Raw genomic sequence first — 21743 nt, 5'->3', positions numbered from 1 at the left:
GCTAGGATTACAGGTGTGAGCCACCAGCGCCTGGCCAGCCTAAGACTTTTTATACTTCACTTTCAACAAGATTCCTCTGAATCACCTTAACCCCTGGTGAAATATTTTGTTAACAGAGCTTGATCACAGATCTTTGTTACTTCTGGTTTAGTCTGAAATTGTTTTTGGATCTCCTCAATGCTAAACACTTACTTTAACCTTGTTCTGTAAACGTTGTGATCTAATTATTTTCAAGTATGCTTGAGTTAACAAGATGCAGCAGTGGGTGTGCCTTCTACAGCTGCAAAGTCCACTTGTACATTCCTTACAAATAAGATATAGTCCAGTATTTTACATCTTAGCAACCGTTGATAAGAAAAACAGCAAAAAGGTAATCATTTCCATATGGAAAGAAAAGGAAGAAATAGTGAAGCTGTGAAGTGTCATTTTTCCATATTAAAATAGAAGTCACTACTGGTAGATTTGGCAGAACAGGTAATGTTCCTAGTTGTCCCCATTTTACATTTATGAATACATTCTATGTGATGTATTTATTGAAATACACCATTCCTCTCCAACTTAGTTGCCAATTTTCATCTGTTTGGTTCTCTTGAGTAAAATTCATATCTCACTGTTAATTTTATCAAGTAATGTATTACTTGGTGATTTTTTTTTGTCAGTTATTGGGATTGAACTCTGGGGGGGGGCCTTGGGCAGTGTCCCTCAGCTCTTCAGCTCAAGCCCAGAGCTCTACCACTTGAGCCACAGTGCTGCTTCTGGTTTTCAGGTGGTTAATTAGAGATGAGTCTCACAGATTTTCCTGCGTGGGCTGGCTTTGAACTGTGATCCTCAGATCTCAGCCTCCTGAGTAGCTAGGATTATAGGTGTGAGCCACTGGCACCCTGCCAACTTGGTGATTTTCTTACGTTTAGTGAAAAACTGTACAGCACTTACCTGTTACACATATAACTTTCTTATGCCAGATAAACACCTATAAGTCATTTAAGAGCAACAATTGAATCAAATAAGCCTCTGTTCTGGAAATTCTAAGATAAAAAAAAATCTGATGCAATTTCTCATGCCCAGAAAGTTTAAGTACACATTTGCATGTTTGCATATTTGAACATGTGTATTTGAACATTTGAACATGATAAGCATTTATTACCCAAACTCTCACATTATCCTCAGCCCTGTCCTCCCAACCCTGCCTTTTCTTTCTTTTCTTTTTTTTTTTTAACTGTATTTTTTTTTGTCTTTTCTTTTTTGGTACTGGGGAGCGAACCCAGGACATTGCACTTGCTAGGCAAGCGCTTTGCCACTGAGCTACATCCCAGCCCCCCCCCTTTTTTTAATTCTTTTTATTAATGTTTTTTATTGTAGAAATACCATAGAGAGGAGTTATAGTTACATGAGTAAGGTAATGAGTACATTTCCTATGGAGCATTATTACCTCCTCCTTTGTTTTTCCCCTACAATCCCTTCCCTCCCCACCTCCCCCATTCTTCCCCCCTCCCCCCCTAGGACTTTTCTTTCTGGGGAATAGATAGATGGGTAGTACTGGGCTTCGAACTTAAGGCTCTGATGCTTTCTAGGCTGGTACTCTATCATTTGATCCATTACTCCAGCCCCTTTTTTTCAAGATAGAGTCTCTTGAACTTTTCTGCTGAAGCTGCCTCTCAAGCCACAATCCTTCTATTCTCATGAGAAAGAGCCAGGGGCTGGGGATGTGGCTCAGTGGTAGAGTGCTTGTCTAGCATGCTTGAAGCCTTGGGTTTGATTCCTCAGCACCACATGAACAGAAAAGCCAGAAATGGTGCTGTGCTCAAGTGGTAGAGTGCCAGCCTTGCGCAAAAGAAGCTCAGGGACAGTACCTAGGCCTTGAGTTCAAGACCCAGGACTGGCAAAAAAATAAAATAAAATAGAGCCGGGCACCCATGGCTCATGCCTGCAATCCTAACTACTCAGAAAGCTGAGATCAGGACTGGGAAGTTGGCTCAGTGGTAGAGTACTTGCCTTGTATGGAGGCCCTGGATTCGATTCCTCAGCACCACCTAAGCAGAAAAAGCCGGAAGTGGTGCTGTGGCTCAAGTGGTAAAGCGTTAGCCTTGAGCTGACGAGCTGAGAGACAGCGCCCAGGCCTAGAGTTCAGGCCCCACAACCGACAAAAAAAAAAAAAAAGGCTGAGATCTGAGGATCACTGTTCAAAGCCAGCAGGGCAGGAAAGTCCATGAGACTCTTATTTCCAATAAACTACTCAGAAAAAGCTGGAAGTGGTGCAGTGGCTGAAGTGGTAGAGTGCTAACCTGAGTTCAAGCCGTAGGACTGGCACAAAAAAATAAGTAAATAAAAGAGAAAGACAGTTTAAGAGAGAGGAAAACTGTGTGCAAATGTTTGTATTGCATGCCAGTACTAGGCCTCGAAGCCTGCCCTTATGCTGTTGTTTAGACTAATTAAAAAATTATGACTGGCCCTCTACCACTGAGTCCACAGTTTTGTTAAATGGCAGGTTAAATAGAAGATGGAGTCTTCAGGTTTTTCTTCCTGCGCTACCTTTGAACTGAGATCTTCAAGGTCTCAGTTACTTGAGTAGCAAGGATTACAGGCATAAAACACCAGTTTATCTTATTCTATTCAAAATAGATGTTTATACTATCATTAGACAATACCTCCCCCTTGTGGTTCAAAGCACTTATTTCAGGTATCAAGAACAATTCCAAACTCAGTTTGCAACTGTGCTATGAAAATTTATATTTAATGAATTTATTTTTTGGTGTAGAGAGGGAAAATATAGACAGACAGAAGAGTCCCTTTTATTTACTGCTTTTTTTTGGGGGTCTGGTTGTGGGGCCTGAACTCTGGGCCTGGGCGCTGTCCCTCAGCTCTTCAGCTCAAGGCTAGCGCTCTACCACTTGAGCCACAGCTCCACTTCCGGCTTTTTTTCTTTTTGCTTATGTTGTGCTGAGGAATCAAACCCAGGGCCTCAGGCATGCAAGGCAAGCGCTCTACCACTGAGCCAACTTCCCAGCCTATTTACTGTTATTTTGTGCCAGTTCTGGGCTTGAACTCAGGGCCTGGGCACTTGTCCCTGAGCTTCTTTTGCTCAAGGCTAGCACTCTATCACTTGAACCACAGCACCATTTCCTACTTTTTCTGTTTATGTGGTACTGAGGACTCAAACCCACAGCTTCATGCATGCTAGGCAAGCACTCTACCACTAAGCCACATTCCCAGCCCCTGGAATATTCCCTTTTCTTGGATACTTCTGGATTCCCACATCTCAGCAAAGTTTTTTTGAGCTGGACGCAGTAGCATATACCAGCTATTTGGGAGTTAGCAAAACGCTTGAGCCAAGGGGTTTCTAAAAAGCCAAGGCAACACAGGAAAGACCTGGGTCCTTACAGAAGCACCATTATTTTCTCCTTACTTGTAAAGTGACAAGTAGTTATCCTCCATCTGAAGTTTTCTTTATTTCCCCAGATGGGTACAGTATGAAGAATGGAATCTGCATTTGATTTTTTATTACTTTTAATACACTCAGTGACAAAGAAAGTATTGAGAATATTTTATTTCAAAAATGTCTTAGGATATTTTCCCATTTATTCAAGATCAGAGGTTACTATAACTGGTAACAACTTGTTCTAACAATGTAAAACTGTCCAAAAAGTCCTCTTCTTCAATTCCATATTTTGTGTACTGATGAATATAGGCCCTAGTGGAGGAAAAAAAGTTAGACAGAAACAGAAAATGTAAAATAGACAATTACAGGTAAATGAATAACTTGAAACACTAAACAGACCTAGTTCTTTTGAGCAATTTGACTTTGACAGTAATTATCAGTTGGTAGAAGACAAGAAGCATGTTAAAAGAATCTTTTCCTCTCTCACAAAGGTCTTATTTTTGAAAACTATTGTTCCTGTGTTATAATGAAATTTCAAATTTCCTTTGGCTTAGAAAGGAAATTAGTCAACAAACATCTATGTAATAATACTAATTAATAGGCTGGGAAGGTGGCTCAGTGGTAGAATGCTTGCCTTGCATGCATGAGGCCCTGGGTTTGATTCTTCAGTACCACATAAGTAGAAAAAGCTGGAAGGGCGCTGTGGCTCAAATGGTAGAGCGTTAGCCTTGAGCTGAAGAGCTGAGGGACAGTGCCCAGGCCCAGCGTTCAGGCCCCACGACCAAACCCTCCCCCCCCAAAAAAAAACCAACTAGTTAGTATAGAATAATTACTGAGCACATATTAGCCAGGTAATACACCAAGTGTTTTGTTGTTTTTGTTTTGTGTGAGCCACAGCGTCACTTCTGGTTTTCTGGTGGTTAATTGAAGAGTCTCATGGATGCTCTTGCCTGGGCTGGCTTTGAACTGTCATCCTCAGACCTCAGCCTCCTGAATTGCTAAGATTACAGGCGTGTGGCAATGGAGCCCAGCTGTACCAGGTGTTTTAATTCCATTTAATCCTCACTATAGTTTCCAGTAAACCCCAATGCCTGGAAGAGGAAATGAGGCCTGAAGTCACAGGCTCAGGCTTCACACCTCCAAAATACTAGACATGCTTGCCCCATAACACACCCTGTGCTTTATCACTGTATTATCTGTGCAAGGTTAGGAAGGTTCGTAGATATATCTTTATGTCTTTTACTTACTTTGAAGCAAACATGTTCCATGCTTTACCCACAATCATATCAAGTGGCTTCACTAAGAACTGGCTGTTGCTGACCAGCGCTGCTGACTTCTCATACTTGTTAAAGGCTCGCTGGGTTTTCCACACATGGAAAGCATGAACAGGATCTAACCAGGAAGTGTACAGAGCTGGATCTTTAAATCCCTCTAAAGAGAGGACAATATGAATATAATGAAAGTATTTACTATGCAAGTATGAAAATGTCATATTCTTATTATTTTACACAATATATACTAATAAAAAAAAAGGAAAACCAACATGAACCTTTTTTTTGGTTGGTCATGGGGCTTGAACTCTGGGCCTGGGCACTGTCCCTCGGCTCTTCAGCTCAAGGCTAGTGCTCTACTACTTGAGCCACAGCACCACTTCCGGCCTTTTCTTCTTATGTGGTGCTGAGGAATTGAACCCAAGGCCTCATGAATGCAAGGCAAACACTCTACCACTGAGCAACCTTCCCAGACCATAAACCATTCTTATTTTTGTACTTTATATTTTGGGGGTTTTGGTTTGGTATTTTGCTTTTTGAGACAAAAGGAGTCTCACTATGTAGCTCAGCCTGGTCTCAAACTTGCCTCCTCCACCTTAACCTTCCAAGAGATATGATTAATGGCTTGGGTTACTACAGCATAAATTATTGGCAAGTGCTGGGGATTGAACCCAACATCTAGTTCATGCAAGGCAAGAGCTCTGCTAAGATATACCCAGCCCTATTTTGTCTTGTAAAATGGTATTATATTGCTTTTGGATGAATCATCTATATTCATTACCCAGAATATGTAGCTGTAATTGTTTTTTTAATATTGTACTAGACACTGAACTCAGGGCCTTGTCCTTACAAGGTAACATGCATTTTCCTTTTACCAATGAGTTATAAACTTCTTTGCCTGACGATAAAGATCACTCAGCTTTAAAGTTTCTTGTATGAATATTCTAGTTTGAGAAGTTTCCTACAATAGATATTTACTTTTTTTCCCCTGGGGCTTGAACTCAGGTCTAGGCACTGTCCTTGAGCTTCTTTTGCTCAAGGCTAGCACTGTACCACTTTAGCCACAGCACCACTTCTGGCTTTTTCTGTGTATGTGGTACTGAGGAGTCAAACCCAGGACTTCATGCATACTAGGTAAGCACTCTACCACTAAGCCACATTCCCAGCCACATCTACATTTGTTGTTGTTGTTGTTGGTGGTGGTAGTCATAGGGCTTGAATCTGAGCCCTGTCACTGAACTTTTTTGTTCAAAGCTAATGCTCTAACACTTTGAGCCACAGCGCCACCTCCAGTTTTCTGGCGGTTAGTTGGAGAGAAAGAGACAGATTTTTCCTGCCCAGACTGGCTTCAAACCATGTTCCTCAGATCTCACTCTCCTGATAGCTAGGATTACAGGCTTGAGCCATCAAAGCCTGGCGATGGTTACATTTTGACACTAAAACAATGAAGCTACTAATTTTCTTTCTCTAAGAATGTAGAGATTGTTGCTGGTTTCTTGGGGGTATGGGTACTTGCTTGTAATCCCAGCATGGCTGTAGGCAAAGGCAGGAGGATTTTTTAATTCAAAAAAGGTCATGTGCTGGTAGCTCAGACTTATAATCTTAACTACTCATAAGTCTAAAACCTGAAGATTGCAATTCAAAGCCAGCCTAGGCAGGAAAGTCCATGAGACTCTTATCTCTAGCAAAAAGCCAGAAGTGGAACTGTGGCTGAAGGGGTAGAGTGCTAGCCTTGAGCAAAAAAAGCTAAGTGACAGCACCTAGGCCCTGGGTTCAAGCCCTACTGCTGGCAAAAAAAACCCAAACAAACATGTATATATATATTATAGACTTAAAAAACTTAATGCCGGTGGCTCACGCCTATAATCCTAGCTACTCAGGAGGCTGAGGTCTGAGAGTCTCAGTTCAAAGCCAGCCCAGGCAGAAAAGTCTGTGAGACTCTTATATCCAATTAACCACCAGAAAACCGGAAGTGACGCTGTGCCTCCAGTGGCAGAGCGCTAGACTTGAGTTGAAGAGCTGAGGGACAGCGCTCAGGCCCAGAGTTCAAGCCCCAGGACAGACAAAAGAAACAAAAACAAAAACAAAACTTTACACTAACATGGTTCAAATGTACACCTTAACTTCTGCTTACCCACATCTGCACTTTGCACACCTTTACCACGAAGAATGACCAAGTTTGCAATGGAAGTGTTAAACTGAAGTTCCTTGTTGAGACACATTTTGCCAAGAGGTGGAAGTCCTGCTAAAGGAGGCCGTACTTGCCAGTCAATACCTGCCGCAAGAAAATAAAAGCAATTAGCACTGAACATGATGAGAAAAAGTCACATATGGATATTTTACGTAAGTATTTGCTATGTACGAGTTAACTTTTTCTCTAAATATTTTCTTTCTTTCTTTCTTTTTGAAGTGCCATACCAGGCCTTGCACAGGGCAGGCAAATGTTCTCTCACTAAGCTATACGACAAACATAAAAACTGTTGACTAAATTCCATCAGAAATTTACTTATTACTTTGTGTGTGTGTGTGTGTGTGTGTGTGTGTGTATGTGTGTACTGTTGGGGATAAAATCTAAGGTCTTAGACATCCTAAGCAAGTGCTGTAAAACATAATTCTTGAATGCTTAAATTAGTTTGAAGTAAGGTCTACCTATGTAGCACAGGATGTTCAGTATATAGTCCAGGCTAGCCTCTAATTTGAGATCCTTCTGCCTTCATCCCCTAAGTGCTGGGGTTATAGGTGTGTGCCACTATGCTTGGCCTTTACTTTTATACTTTCCTTGTGCAAGTTGGGAGGCTTGAATTCAGTGCCTCAGGCTTGATTTAGTGCTTCAGTCTAGCCGTAATTGGAAATTATGGGTAATTGGAAATAAGAGTCTCACAAATCCTCAGACTCAGATCTCATCCTCCTGTGTAGGTAGGATTATAGGTGTGCCCTGCTTTATTTTTTATTTTATTTTTGAGTCTGGTCGTGGGGCCTGAACTCTGGGCCTGGGAGCTGTCTGTCCCTCAGCTCTTCAGCTCAAGGCTAGTGCTCTACCACTTGAGCCACAGCGCCATTTCCAGCTTTTTTCTTTTTGCTTATGTGGTGCTGAGGAATCGAACCCAAGGCTTCATGCATGCTAGGCAAACACTCTACCACTAAGCCACATTTCCAGCCCCCTATCAGTCTTAAGCATATACTACAAGTATAACAAATGAACTGGTTAAGACTTTCCATTCTGTTTTCACATTGGATGACTATTATTTTTTAACTGAGCATTGATGATCTCTGTGTGTTTTCATTCAGTTTTGTTCTCTGTGTCTCCAGAACATTGGTGATATAACAGTGCTTAAGGGAATTGATGACAAAAAGAAAACCAGTGGCCTTAAGCTGGTTTTGCAATTATGCAGATCTCATCCGTTGGAGGAATGCCACTGAGCTTCCCCTGTACACCACCCGGAAGAAAGCTAAGGGCTACTCTTATTTATTTATTTATTTATTTATTTTTTGTTGGTCATGGGCCTGAACTCTGGGCCTGGGCACTGTCCCTCACCTTTTCAGCTCAAGGCTAGCACTCTACCACTTGAGCAACAGTGCCACTTCTGGCTTTTTCTGTTTATGTGGTGCTGAGGAATCGAACCCAGGGCCTCATGATTGCGAGGCAAGCGCGCTACCACTGAGCCACCTTCCCAGCGCCAGGGCTACTCTTCTTAAGACATTCCCCTCCCCCGCCCCAGCCCCCACCACATAACTGGGGCTGTCTACCAAACAGAATGTATGTACGACACAGGACAGGCAAAGGGGAGCTCCAGGATGATAAAGGTACTTACCACTGAATAAGGCAATAAAATAGAATCTCCATGGAGGCAGGTCAGAAAATTCTAGGGCAGACTTATTTTTTTCCCTTGAGATAAGGTCTTACTATGTTGCCCAGGTTGGTCTTAATCTTATGGACTCAAGGGATTTCCCACCCAACCTCACCAGTAATAGATGGGTTTATAACTGTGCACTTCCAAACCCCGTTGAGGATTTTTTTTTTCTTTTTAGGGGTTCTGAGGTTTGAACTCAAGGCCATGCCTAGTGAAAAACAAACCCCAAAATCTTCATTCATATGTTCAAACTGTATCCATAACTAACTGGGAAAAAACTTGGACAAGCTAAAGTCCCACATGGGAATATGACTAAGCAAACTCTGCTTTACTGACGGAAGAGAACACAGAGTGCTACGTCTCACACTACCCTAAGGAACACTGTGTTCATGAGATATTGACAGGTATTGCTAGAAAAACAAGTATCATAGCCAAAAAAATTCAGGAAGTACTACTTTAATTTCCAGCACTCCAGCACTGTATTTCAAAAACCATAAGCTATTATAAGCATATGCGAAGAAAATCCCCTTTCTTTTTCCTTTTTTTGCCAGTCCTGGGGCTTAGACTCAGGGCCTGGGCACTGCTCCTGAGCTTCTTTTGCTCAAGGCTAACACTCTATCACTTGAGCCACAGCACCATTTCCAGCTTTTTCTGTTTATGTGGTACTGAGGAATCTAACCCAGGGCTTCATGCATGCTAGGGAAGCACTCTACCACTAAGCCACATTCCCCTGCCTGAAAATTCACTTTCATAATATTAAAACCTGTTATTTTACTTTGCATTATGGCATGTTACTAAAATAATACATAGTGCTTCCTAGTTTACATGATAGACTATACAAACATACACCAGTTTACAGTCATTCTCTAATTCCCACTAAGATAACAAAGAGATTTCTTAAAAAGAGTAAATAAGGGGGCTGGGAAGCCCTAGGTTCGATTCCTCAGCACCACATAAACAGAAAGGCCAGAAGTGCTGCTTGGCTCAAGTGGTAGACTGCTGGCCATGAGCAAAATAAGCTCAGGGACAGTGCCCAGGCCCTGAGTTCAAGCCCCAGGACTCGCAAAACAAAAACAAAAAAGTACATAAGAAAAAAAATTTAACAGTTGTTGGGTCAATTAACCATCAAAAAAGTGAGAAGTAGAGGTGTGGCTCAAGTGGTAGAGTGCCAGTTTTTTGTTTTTGTCGGTTGTGGGGCTTGAGCTCTAAGTGGTTTATTGGAGATAAGATTCTCAGGGACTTTCCTGCTGGATTGGCTTCAAACCCTGATCCTCAGATCTCAGCCTCCTGAGTAGCTAGAATTATAGGTGTGAGTGCCTGGCACCCGGCTAAGTGCCAGTTTTGAGAGCTAACGCTAAAGGCCAGCATTCAGGCTTTTTTTTTTGGTTGGTTGTGGGGCTTGAACTCTGGGCTTGGGCACTGTCCCTCAGCTCTTCAGCTCAAGGCTAGTGCTCTACAGCTTGGGCCACAGCACCACTTCCGGTTTTCTAGTGGTTTTATTGGAGATAAGAGTCTCCTGGACTTTCCTTGCCTGGGCTGGCTTTGAACCGTGATTCTCAGATCTCAGCCTCCTGAGTAGCTAGGATTACAGGCGTGAGCCACCAGCACCCGGTTACATTCAGGCTCTTGAGTTCATGCCCCAGTAGTAACACACACACAAAAAAAGGCAACAGGAATGAAAAAAGCACCTACAAAATTTTAGAAATGGGAAAGGAAATGAACCACTGGTAACTGCCTGACCCAGGAAAGTTGAAACTTCTACCACCACTGTTGGAGGTCCTGGAACAGGCCAGGCGTTTCTAAAAGCAGCAAACAGGAGGATTAACAATCTGTATGAGCAGTAAGTAAGGAGCGCCCTAGACCTTTCCCCATCCTCGAAGCAGAAGGGTACTGCTCTCTCCCAGGTGTATGCTCTGATTTAAAGAAAGAAAAGAGAGAGAGAAAGAAAAGAGTGGGGGAGGAAAGGAGGGAAGGAGGGAAGGTAAGGAAGGAAGGAAGGAAGGAAGGAAGGAAGGAAGGATAAGGCTAATCCCATGAGACCCCAGGCACAGCTGTGCTGAGAACGTTAGGGAAAATTGGTCACTGCTTGGAAATTCTTCCCTATTAGATGGAAAAAAACGGGTAGCCAGGTTTAGAGACTTGAACCAAGAGCTTTGTGCATGTTAAGCAAAAGCACTATACTGGCTTACATCCCCAACCCCTGCTTTGTTCCAGCTTTGTTCCCTCTGGAAGCCCTTAGGAAAGCCTTTTGTCTCTTAACATTCTGAAATTCCTTGGTATGTATATTTCAACCATTTCAATAGAAGGTAGGATTCCACAACAGCAGAGATTGTTCTTTCATTTATTGCTGTATCTCCGGAGCCTGAAATGGTGGCACGGAACCCAGAAACTTTCAGTAAATACTGGCTAAATGAGACAGTATGGGCACTGAATGAACACTGAAGATGCACGTGGGTTTCATGTTGTGTGAGTTTGGATTTGCCTGGCCATTTGACTGATGGGCTCCCAGATATCATACTTGGCATATCTTAGATCTAGTCGTTTTTGCATCATGACCCAAATTTCATTGCACAGATTCTTGCCTGCATTTAATAATTTTGTTCATATTGTACCGCTTTGTGGCTTGTCAAAAGTGAATGCAAATCTTTTTTGTCATATTTACTATGTGACTCAGAGTAATTGCTTAATCCAATACTTTTCCCCCTGTATAATGAGAACCTGTATATATGTATATATATATATATACACGTATATATATTTCTCAGTATCTCGGCATAGAGTTAGGGGTGCCTGACTAGAAAAGGTGAAGCCTTCAAGGTCAAACCCTAGTAATGTACAACAAAAACAAAACAAAACTTGACACATTAAGTAGTTTGCTAATCTGTGATAATGTACCTTAGTAATATTACTAATTGTTAAGAAAACAAGATTCAAGCCAGGTACTGGTGGCTAGTGCCTGTAATTCTAGCTATTCAGGAGGCTGAGATCTGAGGATCATGGTTCGAAGCCAGACTGGACAGGAAAGTCCATGAGACTCTTAGCTTCAATAAACTACTTAGAAAAAGCTAGAAGTGGTGCTATGGTTCAAGTGGTAGAGCACTAGGTTTTTTGTTGTTTTTTTTTTTGGGTCTGGTTGTGGGGCCTGAACTCTGGGCTGGGCGCTGTCCCTCAGCTCTTCAGCTCAAGGCTAGCACCCTACCACTTGAGCCACAGGGTCACTTCCGGCTTTTTTCTTTTTGCTTATGTAGTGCTGAGGAATCGAACCCAGGGCCTCATGCATGAAAGGCAAGCGTTCTACCACTGAGCCACCTTCCCAGCCATAGAGTACTAGCTTTGAGCCAAAGAAGCTCAGGGACAGTGCCCAGGCCCTGATCAAGCCCCAGGACTGGCATGCGCGCGTGCGCGCGCGCACGCGCGCGCACACGCACACACGCACACACGCACACACACACAAACCCAACTATTCAAGTTCTTTTTTTTTTTGTCGGTCGTAGGGCCTCAGCTCTTCAGCTCAGAGTGAGCGCTCTACCACTTGAACTACAGCGCCACTTCCGGTTTTCTGGTGGTTTATTGGAGATAAGAGTCTCACGGTCTTTCCTGCCCGGGCTAGCTTTGAACTGCGATCCTCAGATCTCAGCCTCCTGAGTAGCTAGGATTACAGGCGTGAGCCACCAGCGCCCGGCTACTATTCAAGTTCTTTCTTCAACACTAAATTAAATAAATACTTATGTAGGCAAAGAAAGAAGAGAAAAACAAGAAAGAAAGAAAGAAAGAAAGAAAGAAAGAGAGGGGGAGGGAGGGAGGGGGGAGGGAAGGAAGGAGGGAGGAAGGGAAGGAGGGAAGAAAGGAAGATAAAGAAGGAAAGAAAGAAAAGACTTTTTTCCCCCCAGTCCTGGGGCTTGAACTCAGGGTCTGGGCACTGTCTCTGAGCTCCTTTTGCTCAAGGATGGCACTCTATACGACTTGAGCCACAGTGCCACTTCCAGCCTTTTCTGAGTAGTTTATTGGAGATATGAGTCTCACAGACTTTTCTGCCCAGGCTGGCTTCAAACTGTGATTCTCTGATCTCAGCCTCCTCAGTAGCTAGGATTACAGGCATGAACCACCAGCACCCAACTATAATGTGTGCATTTAAGTATACACTTAAATGAACTCTGGGTTTTAAAAAGAATGTTTTTTGGCAGTGCTGTGGATGAAGTCAAGAGCCTCCTGCAAGCAAAGCACACTACTGAGCTTTATCCCTAGCCCTTAAATGAGTTTAACTGCTTGACTGTTAAAACTATGTTCATGTATTACTTTGATTAAAATAAAAATCGGAAAAGCCATATGTCAGGAAATGACAAGAAATCCTCCTTGTGGTCCTGGTGAGTCTCACAGCGGCTCTGAGGCTGGAAGAAGGAACCTTATTCCAGCTGGCCCAGGCCAAGTCACATTCAAAACTGTTGTTTGAATCAGGCATTTTTCCAGCCTGTGGGCTGCATACATCCTTTTTTCTTCTTTAATTTTTCTTTTGTTTTGCCAATCCTGGGGCTTGAACTCAGGGCCTGGGCACAGTCCCTGAGCTTCTTGTGCTCAATGCTAGCACTCTACCAATTAAGCCCCTGTGGCACTTCCAGCTGAGGAATTGAACCCAGGGCTTCATGCATACTAGACAAGCACTCTACCACTAAGCCACATTCCCAGCCCTGGGCTGCATACTTTTAAATACCCTTTACCTTCTTCCATTTTGGCGTTAGAAATGAGCATCTGTCTCAAGTGCTTGAGGAGGCCAGCCCAAGTAAATGTGCTGTATGCCAGAGAGTTCTCAGACATTTGAGGAATGTTACGAATACCCAGCATCTTGAATTCTGGATGGGGAACTAAGCTCTCCATCAAGTCTCCTGTAAAGGGAGGGAAAAAGTGAACTAAAATTTACTTTACTCCACATGTATGCCATTGGTCTATTATACACAATCAGGATTTGATTTTCTTTCAAAATCTGGGTCAAATGTGTTTTCTCCAAGGCCAAAATTGCTTAGCATTAAAATAATATAATGTCAGAGATAATGTTTATTATAAGTACATGCTGCTTCATTTTAGCACAAGTAAAAAAACACACTTGTGCCTAAAAGGAAATTAGAATTTAGAAGCTGAGTAACTAGAAATGTGAATGAATACTTAGCTAAACTCCAGGAAAACAAAGACAGCACAAGAGCTAATATCCTTTTGTCATTCTATATTCATTAAATCTTCCTTTAACAATTTCTGTAGACCTTTTACTTATGTAATCTGATTAAATCATAATCAAAACCTGCTGGAGGCTGGGATGGAACTCAGTGATCAAACCATTACCACTACCACTACCACCACCACCACCACTAACAAAAAAGAGCCGGGCAAGGTGACACATGCCTGTGGTCCCAGCTTCTTCCGAGGCTGAGACCAGAGAATCTTATAAGCCCAAGAATTTGAGGCCAGCCTAAGAAACACAGAAATAAATCTTTAGGAACTGTTTGTTGACACTTCCTTTCACCTAAGACTGCATGTTATAAGGTTTTCTCCTTTCTCTTCCTTCTTTCCCGCTCCCTCCTTCCATCTCTTCGTTTTCTTTTTAATTTTTTTTTTGGGGGGGGATTGAACTCTGGGCCTGGGCGCTATCCCTGTGCTATTCAAAAAGTAAGCACTCTACCACTTGAACCACAGTACCACTTCTGGTTTTCCGGTGGTTTATTGGAGAGAAGAGTCTCACAGACTTTCCCACCTGGGATGCCTTTGAACTAGGATCCACAGATCTCAGCCTCCTGAGTGGCTAGGATTACAGACATGAGCCACAGCGCCTGGCCTTTCTTTTAATTTTTGAGACAGGATTTCTTTATGGGCCCAATCTAGCATCAAATTCACAATCCTCCTATTCATTCTCTAAGATACTGGGATTACAGGCATGTGTCACTATAGTCAATTTACTCTCTCTCCCTCTCTCTCATTCTCTGTTTTCTGCAAACCATCCTCCCACGCCACCCCTCCCCCCAATCCCTTCAGTGCTGGTGATCCAACATGCTAGGCAAGCAGTCTACTATGGGGGTTCCATCCCAGGCTTGATTTTTAGCAGCAGCAGCTGCCACCATAAGGTGCTTGCCCAGCATGTGTGAGATCCTGGGTTTGATCTTAGGCACTACAGGAGGAGTTGGGGTGGGGGAGGGGAAGAGGAAGTACTACTGGCCAGCCACTTGCCCCAGTCAGCAATTTCTTTAAGACTTTTCAGTTAGATAGTTCAGAGATACAAAGAGGTCTGAAGAAAGGTTTTTGAGGTGAAGGAGAACTGAGTATGTTTTCAGGCAGAAGGAAAGAAACAGTAAAGAATAACTTTGAGGCTTTCAGGACATCAGATTTGCCTACACATAACCCTCAGGGGACAACTACCTAGTGGATTTCTTCTGTAGTGAGGCGAGCCTTCTGTAGCATAAGTGGGCTGGAACACAGCGCCCAGCTGATGTGCAAGGACTTGATTTATATTGCTGAAGGAGATCTGCTTGATATTCATTAGCTTTGCACAGATTTTATGGACAGCATCATTCTCATGAACGAGGAGGGCATCTGAAGATCGGTACAAGTGAGAGAGGGTCAAAACGGAGTTGTAGTTCTGAACAATGACCTGGACAGAAAAATGCCAATGAGAAGAAAGGCAAGAGAGAAAAGTGGCTGAGATTCTCCCGATAGCATATTCAGATTCATTCCTGGCTGTTAATTCTAGCTGCTGCTTGCGAGGCAAGTGCCCTTGCATCCTGCCTGTATCCTTGGGGATACCAGTTACATTAGTCTCTTAGAATTACAAAGATGAACAATATAATACAAGTATCATAGCACAAGCACTTAGTATGGTAACTCATATGCAATAAGGACTTTCCTACCCAGGCTGGCTTTGAACTGTGATCCTCAGATCTCAGCCTCCTCAGGAGCTAGTATTACAGGCATGAGTTGCCAGCACCCAGTTTAAAAACCATTTAAAGGCTGGACATTGAGACAGAAGGACTAACTCACAAATGTATTCTTAGAGAATAAGCATAATCATGTTTGGGATTTTTATTTTAGTTTTGGTGCTAGAGATTGAGACTTGGGCCTTGTACATTCTAATAAGCACATGCTCTACCAAGGAAGTATGTTCCCAGCCATCATCTATGGAATTTGAAAAAACAGAATATTTTACTCAAATGTGGTGGTCCACATCTGTAATCCCAGCATTTAGGAAGCTAAGGAAGGAGCATTTGAGTTTATGGTTACCCTAGACTATATAGTAAGACTGTATGCTAATACAAACAGATTTTTAAAAAGCATAAGCAAAGTAAAAATGACTTAAAAACAAGGACACCTCATATGTTTGGAAAAATTTAAGCCTGATATCATCTTATGTTGTATAATTACTCCTGAAACTATGACAACATTTCCAAAAAAAGAAGGAGATTCACTTTTACTTATATTCATCTCAACTGCAAAGAATAGAAAACATAACATTTCCAATTAATAAATTCTTACCTCACCAGTTTCATAAGGCCATATAATCTGATTCATTTTCAAAGAGTGTGGGTACTGATCTTGAAAATTCTGTGTAAGGAAGGCTCCCAGCCCTGATCCTGTGCCCCCAGCCATACTCATGATGACGAAAAAGCCACTCAAAGAGTCACACTTCTCTACTTCCTTCTGGATTAAGTCCATTATAGATTCTCTATGCCTGGGTCCATGGACAGAGTAACTGTGCAACACCAAAAGAATACACACAAACACCTTTCAGTTTCACCAGAGAGATACAATGCACAGGAAAAAGTCTGGATTTTTTCTTTTTGGTAGGTTGTAGGGTTTGAACTCTGGACCTGGGCGCTGTCCCTGAGCTCTTAAGCTCAAGGCCAATGCTCTACCCCTTAAGCCATAGCACCACTTCTGGCTTTTACTGTTTATGTGGTGCTGAGGAGTGGAACCCAGAGCCTCATGCATGCGAGACAAGCACTCTACCACTGAGCCACCTTCCCAGCCCCTAAACTAGCTTTTATAGTAGGTATAGATGTACTGACTTAGCAAATTTTAAAATATATAAGTTAAATATATTTAATGTAAATAGATCTATTAGAAAAGTAAATCCTGGAGTGGTGCTGTAGCTCAAGAGGTAGAGCACTAGCCTTGAGCTGAAGAGCTGAGGGACAGTGCTCAGGCCCAGAATTCAGGCCCCACGACTGACAAAAAAATAAAAAACAAAAAGAAAAGAAAAGAAAAGTAAATCCTGGGCTGGGAAAGTGTCTCAGTAGTAGAGTGCTTGCCTTGCGTGCGTGAGGCCCTGGGTTCAATTCCTCAGCACCACATAAGCAGAAAAAGCCAGAAGTGGCACTATGGCTCAAGTGGTAGAGCGCTCGCTTTGAGCTTAAGAGCTGAGGGACAGTGCCCAGGCCCAGAGTTCAAACCCCATGACCTGGGCTGGGAAGGTGGCTCAGTGGTAGAGCGCTTGCCTTGCATGCCTGAGGCCCTGGGTTCGATTCCTCAGCACCTCATAAGCAAAAAGAAAAAAACCAGTAGTGGCGCTTCTGCTCAAGTGGTAGAGGGCTAGCCTTGAGCTGAAGAGCTGAGGGACAGTGCCCAGGCCCAGAGCTCAGGCCCCATGACCTACCAAAAAGAAAAGAAAAATCCTATTTCAGGCTGAGTGCCAGTGGTTAACACCTGTAATCCTAGCTACTTAGGTGGCTGGGATCTGAGAATCATGGTTCAAAGCCAGCCAGAGCATGAAGATCTATGAGACACTTTTTTTTTGGGGGGGGGTCCAGTTGGGGGGGTCTGAATTCTGGCCATGGAAGCTGTCCCTCAGCTCTTCAGCTAAAGGCTAGCACTCTACGATTTAAGCCACAGCACCACTTCCGGCTTTTTTCTGCTTATGTGGTGCTAAGAAATTGAACCCAGGGCCTCATGCATGCAAGGTAAGCACTCTACCACTGAGCCACCTTCCCAGCCCTGTGAGACTCTTATTTCTAATTAACTACCAGAAAACTGGAAATGGTGCTGTGGCTCAAAATGATGAACACTAGCCTTGATCAAAAAAGCTCAGGGTCAGGGTCCAGGCCTTGAGTTCAAGCCCCATGACCACCACCACCACCACCACCACCAACAACAACAAAAGAGGTCCTATTTTAAAAAAAAGCAATTAAGAGCAGGGAACTGGTGGTTCTTGGCTGTAATCCTACTTACTTAGGAGGCTAAGATCTGAGGGTCAAGGTTTGAAGCCAGCCCAGGCAGAAAAGTCTGAGACTCTTATCTCCAATTAACCACAAAGAGCTAGAAGTGGAGCTATGGCTTAAGTGGAGCACTAGCCATGAGCAGAAAAGCTCAGGGATAGCGCCCAGGCCCTGAGGTCAAGCCCCAGGTCTGGCAGGTGCGCACATGCACACAAAACAAAGTAAAATCTCTAGAAGGGAGCCTAGAATATTACTGTTGTTGTTGTTGTTTGAGACAGTGTTTTACTATGTGATTCAGGCTGGCCTTAGACTCAGGATTCTCTTACCTTGGCCTCCCTTACGTGAAAATTATAGGACAGCAGCTCTAGGAAATCCTAGGATGGAAACAACCGCCTAAAAGAATATGTGGCAGATAATGATATTATGCTGATAAATTAGTTTCAAACACACAGCGAAGAAGATGACAAATCCTGCTGCCAGGGATCATTGTTCTTCATTAGCTCATATTTGAGACACAGTCAGAGATTAGAGTTTCTTCTCCTCTTCTTCCTCTTCCTTCTTCTCCTCTTCCTTCTCCTCCTCTTCTTCCTCTTCTTCTTCTTCCTCCTCTTCTTCTTCCTCTTCCTCTTATTCTTCCCAAGGCCTAGGCACTGTCCCTGAGCTTCGTTTGCTCAAGGCTAGCACTCTACCACTAAGCCACATTCCTAGCCCCTAAATCCTAAATCCTAAATTTTATTTTATTTTATTTTATTTTATTTATTTTTTTGGTCTGGTCATGGGGCCTGAACTCTGGGCCTGGACACTGTCCCTCAGCTCTTCAACTCAAGGCTAGCGCTCTACCACTTGAGCCACAGCGCCACTTCCAGCTTTTTTTCTTTTTTTGCTTATGTGGTGCTGAGGCATCGAACCCAGGGCCTCATGCATGCAAGGCAAGCGCTCTACCACTGAGCCACCTTCCCAGCCCCTAAATCCTATATTTTAAAATAGCTCAAAGTATCAACTTATACAGTTAAAATTACTTTGTCTACTGACTATGCAGTTGTTGCTAAAACTGAAAACCATGAAGAATTATTCTTACCCGTAGGCCCAGTTGTTTCCAGAACCTTGTTTTTGATAGAAGCATGAATGCTGGCCATACTTCCATTGGCCAGACTGGGCAGCCTTGGCTAGTGTCTGATTGATAACTTTAGGTTCCATGTCAACAAGCACAGCCCGGGCAATTGGAACTGAAAAAGGAAAACAAAAAGTCTTTTGTTATATCTGGGTTACACAGAGCAAAGTTCTAGGTCATTGAGCTGTTATCTCCAGCCTTAAGGTCCAGAAAGTAAGCCTCAGGAATTGGGGACAAAAAGATCAGTCAGGGCTGTGAATGTGACTTAAGAGTGTTTGCCTAGCATGCATGAAGCCCTAGGTTCAATTCCTCAGTACCACAAAAACAGAAAAAGCTGGAAGTGGTACTGTGGCTCAAGTAGTAGAGCACTATTCTTGAGCATAGAGAGGTTCAGGGGCAGCATCCAGGCCCTGAGTTTGAGCCCCACAACCGAAATAAAATAAAATAAAATAAAATGGCCACATGGGTTGGGTGTGCCAACATCACTTGGATGTTTACAATGTGCCATGCACTATGCTGGACATATAGAGATGAAAATGGTCACAAGCCAGCCATAGAAGGACTCTAAGGAGAGATAAAAGATATTAGCACTAGCCGGGCACCAGTGGCTCACGCCTGTAATCCTGGCTACTCAGGAGGCTGAGATCTGAGGATCACGGTTCAAAGCCAGCCCAGGCAGGAAAGTCAGTGAGACTCTTATCTCCAATAAACCACTAGAAAACCAGAAGTGGCGCTGTGGCTTAAGTGGTAGAGTGCTAGCCTTGAGCTGAAGAGTACAGGGAAAGTGCCCAAGCCCAGAGTTCAAGCCCCACAACCGACCAAAAAAAAAAAAAAGATATTAGCACTAATCACAGTGCAGCATGACTGAAAATGAATCTATACCAAACGAACAGCATAATTAGAGGTACAAACTATAATGATCATAATGCTCAGCTCACAGTTGTTGCCACAGAAGTTAGTGAAGAAGTGACAGACAGGGGTAGAAAGCAAACAAGACTCAGATCCTAGAAATCCTTGAAGGCAATGCTAAAAAAAAAAAACCAACCCAAACTGGGAACTTTATCATTGAGGCAAATGACATACTAGCAGAAAAATCTCAAGCAGCCATGGTTCAAAGTAGTAGAATGTTATCCTTGAGCAAAAAAGCTCAGAGACAGTGCCCAGGCCCCAAATTTAAGCCCCACACCAACCAAAAAAGAAAAAAAAACACAAATAAATACAATTTAAAAGTGCCAGGCTCATCCTAGTTATTCAGGAGGCTGAGATCTAAGGATAATGGTTTGAAGCTAGACCAAACTGAAAAATCCCTGTGAGATTTTTTTTTTTTTTTTGGTTAGTCATGGGGCCTGAACTCTGGGCCTGAGCGCTGTCCCTGAGCTCTTCAGCTCAAGGCTAGCACTCTACCACTTGAGCCACAGCCCCACTATACTCAGCCAGGGTGCAAGCTTTAAAGGCAAGATAATGAATACTTTGGTTGTGGACATATTGTGTGCACTGATCAATCTACACCCTGGAAGAAAGGCTGAGCTATATAAGTCCAGAAGTCACTGGTATAAAAACCTAGCAATTTTTTTTTTGGTGGTCCGGTCGTGGTACCACTTCCGGCTTTTTTATTTTTGCTTATGTGGTACTAAGGAATCGAACCCAGGGCCTCATGCATGCAAGGCCAGCGCTCTACCACTGAACCACCTTCCCAGCCCAAAATCTAGCAAATTTTTAATGACTATAGTTATCTAGAAAGAACTACTTGTATGAGGAAAAGGAGAGCCTGAGATACAATATAGTGGAGAAGAAAAGTTCAGAGGCTAAGGATAAGGAATTTCAAAGTAGCGAAGAAAAGCAGAGTAATTAGAAGGCCAACTGGAAACTTAAAGTAGCTTCAGTGTCATTGTTGGGGGCAGAATAGTCCAGGTTCTCCTTTGAGATCCTGTTTGAAAGGCAAAGACAACTCTTCCTTGCTGGTTTAAGTTGATGAGATCTAACTATGCTCACATACTAGAATGGAGTAAGTGTATGTACCTAGAGAACCCTAACTTGTTAAACATAGAAATAAAAGTATGTAAGGAATATGGATGAGAGCCTAATGGCAGAGCATTTGCTAGGCCTATGTGAGGCCCTGGGTTTAATGGAACAGCCTGAAAAGAAAAGGATCAAAGGGCCAAGAACAAGCTCATTCCCTAGTGCCGTAGGAAGGGATGAGCTTCAGATACCTGTAGAGGGCCAGACTTTGAAGAGGTTTATGTCAGAGTAAAGGAGACACTGTGGACCACACATACCTCCATTTTCCTCTTCCCTGAAGAATCTTTCTTTGCAAGATGCTTGGTATGTTTCATTCTCTCTCTTAGAGCAGAGTGCCTGGGAACAGTGTGAATCACTAAATAAAGTATCAAACACTTCAAAACCAATCTGGTTGCCACACTGACCAAGTTGCACTGTTACTATTGACATGCTGGGCCACAAACCACGCCTATTCCCTCAAAAAAGGTCAGCAACCTGAAACAGAAAAAAAAAATACAGATTTAAGAATTACTATAGTAGAGCACTGGTAGCTCACACCTGTAATCCTTGCTACTTAGGAGGCAGGGATCTGAGGATTGAGGTTCTAAGCCAGCCTAGGCATGCAAAGTTTGTGAGACTATATCTCCAATTAACCACCAAAATGCCAGAGTTGAGCTATGGCTTAAGTAGTAGAGCACAAACCTTGAGCACTAAAAAGCTCAGAGACAGTGTCCAGGCCCTGCTTTCAAGCAACACACACACACACACACACATACACACAAAGAATCACTATATTATGAATAAGAACAAATAGTTGGGTGCTGGTGGCTGTGGCTCATACCTGTAATCCAAGCTACTCAGAAGGCTAAGATATGAGGATCACGGTTCAAAACCAGCTGGGGCAAGAAAGTCCATGAAAGTCTCATGGACTTTCTTCAATTAGGCACC

At 43.0% G+C, this 21743-nt stretch overlaps 1 protein-coding gene across 1 annotated transcript; it reads right to left on the bottom strand.

Moving 5' to 3' along the window:
* Nucleotides 1-3526: 3526 nt before the first annotated feature.
* Nucleotides 3527-21677, bottom strand: Tubd1 (tubulin, delta 1). The gene is made up of 9 exons (XM_013013203.1): nucleotides 21637-21677; nucleotides 21074-21290; nucleotides 18765-18912; nucleotides 16008-16224; nucleotides 14898-15129; nucleotides 13214-13378; nucleotides 6782-6922; nucleotides 4624-4807; nucleotides 3527-3688 (listed from the first exon to the last, which is right to left on the bottom strand). Exons 2-9 carry the CDS (start codon nucleotides 21243-21245, stop codon nucleotides 3586-3588), a joined length of 1362 nt encoding a protein of 453 aa, XP_012868657.1. The 5' UTR covers nucleotides 21246-21290; nucleotides 21637-21677; the 3' UTR covers nucleotides 3527-3585.
* Between the last annotated feature and the right edge of the window lie 66 nt (nucleotides 21678-21743).

The sequence above is a fragment of the Dipodomys ordii genome, unplaced genomic scaffold (genome assembly GCF_000151885.1).
Source record: "Dipodomys ordii isolate 6190 unplaced genomic scaffold, Dord_2.0 Scaffold19, whole genome shotgun sequence".
NCBI lineage: Eukaryota > Metazoa > Chordata > Mammalia > Rodentia > Heteromyidae > Dipodomys > Dipodomys ordii.
Note: the sequence above shows the minus strand (reverse complement) of the source record. Positions and strands in the feature narration are given on the sequence as shown.